The following is a 9,214-nucleotide window of genomic DNA, read 5'->3' as shown; positions in this document are numbered from 1 at the left end:
TAGTTGTTTGAGGAAAGGCACCTGGACGTTTTGGCTCTGAGTGGAACGAAGCTCAAGGGTAAAGGGGAAAAGTGGTTTGGGAATGTCTTGGGAGTAAAGTCAGGGGTTAGTGAGAGGACAAGAGCAAGGGAAGGAGTAACACTACTCCTGAAACAGGAGTGGTGGGAGTATGTGATAGAGTGTAAGAATGTAAACTCTAGACTGATATGGGTAAAACAGAGTGGATGGAGGGAGATGGGTGATTATTGGTGCATATGCACCTGAGCATGAGAAGAAAGATCAAGAGGCAAGTGTTTTGGGAGCAGCTGAGCGAGTGTTAGTAGTTTTGATGCACGAGACCGGGTTCTAGTGGTGGGTGATTTGAATGCAAAGGTGAGTAATGTGGCAGTTGAGGGAATAATTGGTGTACATGGGGTGTTCAGTGTTGTAAATGGAAAGGGTGAAGAGCTTGTACATTTGTGCACTGAAAAAGGACTGGTGATTGGGAATACCTGGTTTAAAAAGAGATATACATAAGTATATGTATGTAAGTAGGAGAGATTGCCAGAGAGTGTTATTGGATTATGTCTTAATTGATAGGTGCACGAGAGACTTTTGGATGTTAAAGTGCTGAGAGGTGCAACTGGAGGGATGTCTGATCATTATCTTATGGAGGCGAAAGTGAAGATTTGTAGAGGTTTTCAGAAAAGAAGAGAGAATGTTGGAGTGAAGAGAGTGGCGAGAGTAAGTGAGCTTGGGAAGGAGACTTGTGTGAGGAAGTACCTGGAGAGACTGAGTACAGAATGGAAAAAGGTGAGAACAAAGGATGTAAGGGGAGTGGGGGAGGAATGGGATGTATTTAGGGAAGCAGTGATGGCTTGTGCAAAAGATGCTTGTGGCATGAGAAGCGTGGGAGATGGACAGATTAGAAAGGGTAGCGAGTGGTGGGATGAAGAAGTAAGATTATTAGTGAAAGACAGAAGAGAGGCATTTGGACGATTTTTGCAGGGAAATTATGCAAACGACTGGGAGATGTATAAAAGAGAGGCAGGAGGTCAAGAGAAAGGTGCAACAGGTGAAAAAAAGGGCAAATGACAGTTGGGGTGAGAGAGTATCATTAAATTTTAGGGAGAATAAAAAGACGTTTTGCAAGGAGGTAAATAAAGTGTGTAAGACAAGGGAAGAAATGGGAACATCAGTGAAGGGGGCTAATGGGGAGGTGATAAGTAGTGGTGATGCGAGAAGGAGATGGAGTGAGTATTTTGAAGGTTTGTTGAATGTGTTTGATGACAGAGTGGCAGATATAGGGTGTTTTGGTCGAGGTGGTGTGCAAAGCGAGAGGGTTAGGGAGAATGATTTGGTAAACAGAGAAGAGGTAGTAAAAGCTTTGCGGAAGATGAAAGCTGGCAAGGCAGCGGGTTTGGATGGTACTGCAGTGGAATTTATTAAAAAAGGGGGCGACTGTATTGTTGACTGGTTGGTAAGATTATTTAATGTATGTATGACTCATGGTGAGGTGCCTCAGGATTGGCAGAATGCTTGCATAGTGCCTCTGTGCAAAGGGGATAAAAGTGAGTACTCAAATTACAGATGTATAAGTTTGTTGGGTATTCCTGGGAAATCATATGGGAGGGTATTGATTGAGAGGGTGAAGGCATGTACAGAGCATCAGATTGGGGAAGGGCAGTGTGGTTTCAGAAGTGGTGGAGGATGTGTGGATAAGGTGTTTGCTTTGAAGAATGTATGCGAGAAATACTTAGAAAAGCAAATGGATTTGTATGTAGCATTTATGGATCTGGAGAAGGCATATGATAAAGAGTTGATAGGGATGCTCTGTGGAAGGTATTAAGAATATAAGGTGTGGGAGGAAAGTTGTTAGAAGCAGTGAAAAGTTTTTATCGAGGATGTAAGGCATGTGTACGTGTAGGAAGAGAGGAAAGCGATTGGTTCTCAGTGAATAGTGGTTTGCGGCAGGGGTGTGTGATGTCTCCATGGTTGTTTAATTTGTTTATGGATGGGGTTGTTAGTGAGGTGAATTCAAGAGTTTTGGAAAGAGGGGCAAGTATGCAGTCTGTTGTGGACAAGAGAGCTTGGGAAGAGAGTCAGTTGTTGTTTGCTGATGATACAGCACTGGTGGCTGATTTGGGTGAGAAAACTGCAGAAGCTGGTGACTGAGTTTGGTAAAGTGTGAAAGAAGAAAGCTGAGTAAATGTGAATATATATGTAGGTATATATTGCATGTGTGGATGTGTATGTATATACATGTGTATGTGGGTGGGTTAGGCAATTCTTTCATCCGTTTCCCTGCGCTACCTCGCTAATGCAGGAGACAGCGACAAAGCAAAATAAATGAATATATATATATATATATATATATATATATATATATATATACACACACACACACACTGTTCCACAGTTATTTTCCAAGGGTATTTTGCCGAAATCTGATCTTTCATGTTTACTGTACTTCCCTTAGCTACAGTGGGGAAGGGAGGTATCAACCTAATGAAACAGGTTAACCTGTAACATAACATTGGCTTTAGCTTCAAGTTTAAATCACATACATACTTTTATAATTGCTTCCCAGCATCTTGAGAACTGAATAGTACAAGACCCATGATGTTAGATTTGCCTGAACTGTGCCTTTTATAAAAAAAATTAAATGGGACTAACCTGATTCCTAACTTAACACCTATCGGTTAAGGAACTTGATATGGATGTATTTAATGTCAACTGTGTAATATGGCATACGTTTTGGGACCACTATGTTCACTATCGTCATTCTTTCGTCCATAGTTGGAAGTCTCATTTTAAACCAAATTATCCAGAGTTCAAACTTGAAATTTCTAAATCTGATACTAACGTTACTTCATGCAATATTTTCTAGGCATCTAAAAGAAAATGGCATAAGACTCAGAACTCTAGTTTGGATTTAGCTTGAGGTATGCTACTTATAAAAAAGTTAAAGAAGGAACTTAACTTGGCTTATATTTTGAAAATTCCATCTTTGGGGAAAGAACTTGCTTGTATAGTATGACACTTTTTGTTTTGACAATCAATCATGAGTCTCACTTTAACTTGCAACTTAAGAGATGTAATTTAATACACCAGTTTCTCATACCATAAAGAACTGAATAGCTTAAAAAAATTAGGATTTTGCTTTATTTATGTAACAAAGTTCAACCAGGAATTCAGCCTAAATCAACTTGAAATTTTCACTTCTGGACATATTACTTTATGCAGATGCTTTTTGTCTCCCACATGGCAAGGTAGAAAGTTGACATTTATGTACCTTGTCAAGTTGAATGTCATTTTCAAATAAACAATGTATTATCCGAGCCAGATACCCATGATACATCATAGTCATTTCCAAACATAATTAAACAGTGCAGGACCCATAAATATATTTTGTACTTTGCAAAAGTAGCAGGTGGTGACCAATGTTCCTCCTGGTTGTGGGATGAAATATGAATTTAAACGATATATCTTTATTCACATATTACAAAAAATTTGCTTCACATACATTTTTTTTTGTTTTACAAATTATTCATGGGAAGGCCATTCAAAGTTACATCAGAGGCTTTATCAAATTTCATAAATATCTCATCGAAATGTATACTTAAATGATAACATTTCATGGATTTTCTAAAGAAGGTTGAACTGGGAGAGACTCTGGAGGCAGACTTGTTGCCCAAGGGTCTAAAGATGATTCTTGCTCTACAAGTAGTTCGGGCTCGTCAGTCGACTCGGGCTTTACAGAGAGATTCGGTGGCGGATTAATGCTGACTGGCATGGAGGAAGTTGGCAAAGGATCAGTCAGTAAAGGTTCACTTGAATGAGCTGTTGTAGTCTGTAGAGGATCAGTCAGCAAAGGTTCATTTGGATGACCTGTTGTAGTTTCTTGGGAAGGGTGACCTGGCAGACTTGTTGTCTGAACCTCTAAATAGGATTCATGCTCTGCAGGGGGTTCTGGCTCCGCATTCGGATAAGGCTTCAAAGGAAGATTCGGCATAGGTTCAGCACTGACTGGCAAAGGATCAGTATTTAAAGGTTTGATGGGATGAGCTGTTGTTTCATGAGAAGGGTGACCATACGGTCTCTCATCGGGCAAACTTGTTGGCCGAGGCTTTAAATCCGATTCATACTCTGCAGGTGGTACGACATTTTCAGTTGGATTGGGAATCGGATGCTCAGCTGACCAAGGATAAATCTGCCAAGGTGTGATGGGGTCGACTGCTGCAGGAATAACAGGATCATCGTGAACTGGAGGGGGATATACAGAGTCAACTGGTGGCGGGTTAAGAAGATTAAAGAACTCTGGGAAGAATGGTCCTGCTAATGGTATGTCCAACAGCGATTTCCTTGCATCAAACCCACATTTAATGTAATCCTCATAGCAGTTGTTACATTCTGTACAGATCAGTTTGCAGAAGGAAAGTGCAGTGAAGCAGTGGCCAGGGACCTCCAAACCACTGAATAGGTTCGACCGTGTGAATGAATCCTGCAATACAATTAATATTTGATCTTGTTCCATTTTGAAAATTCACATTAACAAGTCTCTGAAGTATACTCAATACTGCTATACCTCAAGTATGGCTGCCATACCATACAGAGATTTTAATAGTATGATCTTCCTACTAACGAGTGAACAAATGCAGTGCATGTACCTCAATAGAAATTATGTACATCAATATCTAGGAATTAGACATGCACAAGACATACACTCAATGTCAATGCATTCCAGTACCTCCTCTTCCCCCCTATATGTATATTTCAACATCCTCTTGTATTTTGCTGATAACATTAAAAGTACTTCATCCATGCTAACAAAAATCACCAGATTCCATTGAGACCCGAGTTTGGATACAATTGTATCCAGTTTAAAATGACCTTAAAGTGACGCAAGGAAATTAATGCTTTATCTTGTGAAAACTGATGTACCCCAAAGCACGAAGTTTATACATAACCACTACAACAATGAATTTTTTTCCATTTCTTAGCACAATGGCCTGCGAACAGTCTGGAATGCCTTTATGCTCTTTTCAAGCTACGGCATTAGCTTCTCCCATGGGATGGATCGAACGCATGTTTCTTACCTTCAAACATCCTCAGCCATGTCTAAGATGTCTATGTTACGATGAAAGATCAGTTTTTATGATTGAAGACCCAATTTACATTTTAAGCAATAAAAATTAAAGCAGTCCATAACCACTGGAATCTTCATCTGAAATCTGAAGTCATTTATCTACCCGTTTCTTCATAGTCTATCTACACAAAGCTATACTAATGAAATTACCAACTTGTCTATCATTCATTTTACATCAATTTAAAGCTATACTAATATGAAATGAACAACTTATCTGCCTAAAGTTCTACATCAACTATCTCACGGATCTGTTAGTCCAACAACTTCACCCCCATTTCTCCAAGTTTTCCACCAAGACATTTGTTAAATTAAGAATACAATGAAACAATTACTTCATTCAGTTATAAGTAGTAGCAAGGGTGTGCCATTCTTACAAATCTAGGACGAGGTAGATTTTGAACTATTTTTTTTTCGTTATAGTAAAATGGTATAATGATATCCAAAAACTTAGTTTCCCAATTTACCTACCAAGAAGTCCTGTTCAGATAAAAAACATGTGGATACAGCACAAGATATTCCTTTCTTTGACTTCTACCAAGTTCTTCACTTGCTTCTGTTAAACCTAATTGGTGATGGGTGCATAGAACGGGTTTTCAAAATTTTCCATAAAAGCGTGATGGGGAATCAGTGGGTTACTTCACCGAGTGACAGTGGGTTCCATGGATTCATAAAAGTTTGAATGCGAGACCCAAAATGACTTGGTAATTTTACTGGCCTAAAAAGGATTTGCAGTACTCTTTGTCGTCATAAACATGCTATGACACTTGACACTTTCTGTATACCAAATCTAATGAATCATTATCATGTTTCAATCAATTCCTTCATCTCGCATTCCCCAATGCTTTTCATAACCTCCATTCATGGTAATTAGTCCTTATGCCACAAACATGTCAAGGCCTTTTTTTTCAACTTGCTGAAATGCTATTCCATTTGCTCTAACCATTCTGGGAAATTGAAGAGGGAATCAGAAAGTTAAACTTTCTTATGGTTTGTGTGTATTTACCTTCCTACGACTACCTCAAGCAATATATGTATCATTTGTATGTATACAGCCTAATCAACACTACATTTAAATCAATGCAAAGGTCTCCAGAAGTGAATGTCTGTCTATTCCTCAACCTTCTACGCATTATTCTTCAAGTCTTACAACCACACCGATTACACTGCAACTACACTTAATATGGGATCCTATTTTTAACGTGACATCTCGCATGGATACATGACCGCTAACACTATGTCTATCCCTAGTGGTTTCTAGTTGGCAGATTTATACTATTTACATATTTTGGTTTTTATCGTCTCAAGCTTCTTAATTCTAGAGAAAAGGCATGCCGTACCACTTTAAAAGGTATCTGCATTTCCAGACACATGTAGTTACCCTTAATGCTAAGGAAAGAGCAGAAGATATATCTTGTGGTTATCTCAAATGCCTAGCTCAAACAGTGTTCACTTACCTGGTCCTCTGGTGCTGCTTGTATGGTTGCTCCCATCCATGCTATCACCACCTGAAAAATATAAGATCTTAGGTTTCCAAAGACAGTAGTAATAGTCAGTTCTCGTCCCTACCCAGTTCTTTGACGGTCATGTAGGCTGGACCGTAACTTTTCAAAAAGATTTTTATTCCAAGGTTTCGCATATTTTTATGTGTGCAGTACAACTCATTCCAATGACGGGATATCTGGCTGTAGTACATTTGATACCATAATACAAAATTTAAATTTACCGTGTGCCGTAAGTTTAGACAACCAGCCCTGACAACTGTTCTTTATCTACTGTAACCGAGAAAAATAAGCTTCTGAAGTGGTCGTTAACTGTAATCAGTAGTGTAGGTAAACAATGAAATCACTGTAAATGCAAATCCTTCATACGTGCAGGCGAGGTAGAGTTGATGCTCGAAATAAATTTGTCGTCGGCCTTAGCGTGTAGATACAAAAGGTCGAAATATATGTCATGTAAGAACTCCCCAGCATATCTGGGAAGGCGTCATTGTTACATGTTAAGTGGAAGGTGATGCATGAATTTCCGAATCCGATTTGCATAAGCTGGTGCGAGTTGTGTTAGGTCTGGCCACAATAAATACGGGATGGACAGAGTCTAACACAGGCAGTCAAACATGTGTACTAGAAAATCACAGATACATTGAAATGATTAAGACATTTAACCGTCATGCACAGTTTTGTTCCCTACGCTGTCGTTGGGTTAAGGCGAGGACGAGATATTACTAGAGAGGTCGAAAGAAGGCAAAGTGTCACAATGACTGATGTTGCCAACGATTAAAGTGGAGAACAAACATGAAAACATTTGTTGTCCAGCACTAGTTTCTCTTGCTAATAAAGTCCACAAAGTTATTAGTTAAATATCACCCATGGGATCCAAGTCTATTTCATTGGCATTTACGTAAAATAGTAGTGATGGCTTTAACGAATCGAAGTTGCGACGGTTAGCAACATGTTACATACAACTCGTGCAGATTATTCAACATCTTGTATACCCGAGTAAAATACATAGCTCGAAATTATTCCTTAACTCGCCATTTCCTGATCAACAGCATGGACAAACTCAGCAATCCAATATTTATAACTAATTGCGTGCGTAGCGAAGCTGGCCGGCTATTCCGTTGTGTAAAGTGTTTTACTACTGTTAATTTCTTTTTCACTAAGGGGATATACATTTTTTCCCCTTTGGATGTTAAAGTGACTGTACATAAAACACGCACAAGTGTGGGAGGGCTGGCAGGTGGATACCCAGCCAGTGAACAATGCAGCCCTTGTCCCTTCATCCATAATTTGCGAATTGCTTAGGTTCAAAATATTTCGAGACTAATAAAACCTTTGATTTAGAACGTCATGGTGATGGTAGATTGTCCGGATCTCTAGAAAACCAAACAAAAAATGGTTTTACGTTTAACAATAATTCTTTTGTGGATAAATGCATTTTTCAAATGGCAAAAAAAATTAATTTTCGTTTCACATCCATACGTCAGGTTTGGCACACACACATTCAAGGTTCTTGCGATATACATGTTCTTTCACTTAAGTACACCTTCATTTCTGTCTAGCAAGATACTTAACTACCTGTCCCACTTTCTAATCTAGTCCATCTTAGGCTGTACAGGGTTTTGTATGTACACCACTTGCCTCCTTACTTTCTATTAAGGTACTTCATCCTGGGCCTTGGGCTGAAGTAAGTTTTCGCGGGACACACATACTTTACATTAGTCAAAATATGCTATTTCCTACTAACTAATATATCCATTAGTGCAACAAGTGAAAAATGGAGATATTTCTGTTGAAAATTCGTCTATCAAATCACTAAATAACACTTAGGATCAACGTTTCCCCATACAACACATTCATGCCTTCCCTGCTGTCTCAAAGCCCATGCAGCCTGATGGATAACCAGGACCTGCCTTCACCTGACATACTTTGCCGCTAATCACTTTTACAATTTCCATTTATGTTTGTACATGACTATACCTCTCGAAGTTAACCTATATCTTCAGACCTTGGAACGTTAGTAACATTCCGGAATCTCATTTTATGAAGCAGCTCACCAATACGTTCCAGCATAAAAAACCCATTGTGACTTGTGGAAGTTCTCAAGAGAACGACGGTGGTTGAATAAAATCCTCAGTAAACCCTCCTGTGTGTCGCCGGCCACCAACTGACCAATGCTTTGCAGCTCAACTAGTCTTGTACCCGCCTACCGACCAGCGCGGCAATATCTTTTAACCAATCGTTGCTTGCCGTGCTCTTCACACTCCTAACAGCCTTGTTTACCTTGTTTCTTTTTTTTCAAGTTAATTTTCTATTTAACAGCTGTCTTATACTATGTATCTCCTGCGTGTCTTAGAAGGTAGTTAAGAGAGGAGCAGGGGCAGGAATTTCTTATTTGCATTATTTCGTTCTACATAAAAAAAAAGAGATTAGAGTCAAACGAAGATAGCTCCAGTAAGACTGCTGTCTGTTCCTGGTGCTGTCTCATTACGGCTAAAAATGGCGATACGTCGAAAAAACATAAAGATACACATCCATAAAATACATTCATATACAGGAAAATCAAGGAAGCGGGACCGCTACGCTTGTA

General features: G+C 39.2%; 1 protein-coding gene across 3 annotated transcripts in view; it reads right to left on the bottom strand.

Annotated features, from left to right (window-relative positions):
• Positions 1-3,454: 3,454 nt before the first annotated feature.
• The window catches only part of Shrm (shroom), a 100,036-nt gene continuing 94,276 nt past the window's right edge, over positions 3,455-9,214 (bottom strand). The window contains exons 1-3 of one of the 3 annotated variants that reach the window (XM_071692405.1): positions 8,682-8,834; positions 6,583-6,633; positions 3,455-4,483 (exon numbers count right to left, since the gene is read on the bottom strand). In XM_071692405.1, coding sequence (XP_071548506.1) covers positions 3,617-4,483; positions 6,583-6,633; positions 8,682-8,708 — 945 coding nt within the window. In that variant the 5' untranslated portion in view covers positions 8,709-8,834 and the 3' untranslated portion in view covers positions 3,455-3,616. Of the gene's footprint in view, positions 4,484-6,582; positions 6,634-8,604; positions 8,624-8,681; positions 8,835-9,214 lie in introns of those variants that run through there. The other 2 variants (XM_071692407.1, XM_071692406.1) reach the window with 2 other exon arrangements.

The sequence above is a fragment of the Panulirus ornatus genome, chromosome 53 (genome assembly GCF_036320965.1).
Source record: "Panulirus ornatus isolate Po-2019 chromosome 53, ASM3632096v1, whole genome shotgun sequence".
NCBI classification, from domain to species: Eukaryota; Metazoa; Arthropoda; class Malacostraca; order Decapoda; family Palinuridae; genus Panulirus; species Panulirus ornatus.
Note: the sequence above shows the minus strand (reverse complement) of the source record. Positions and strands in the feature narration are given on the sequence as shown.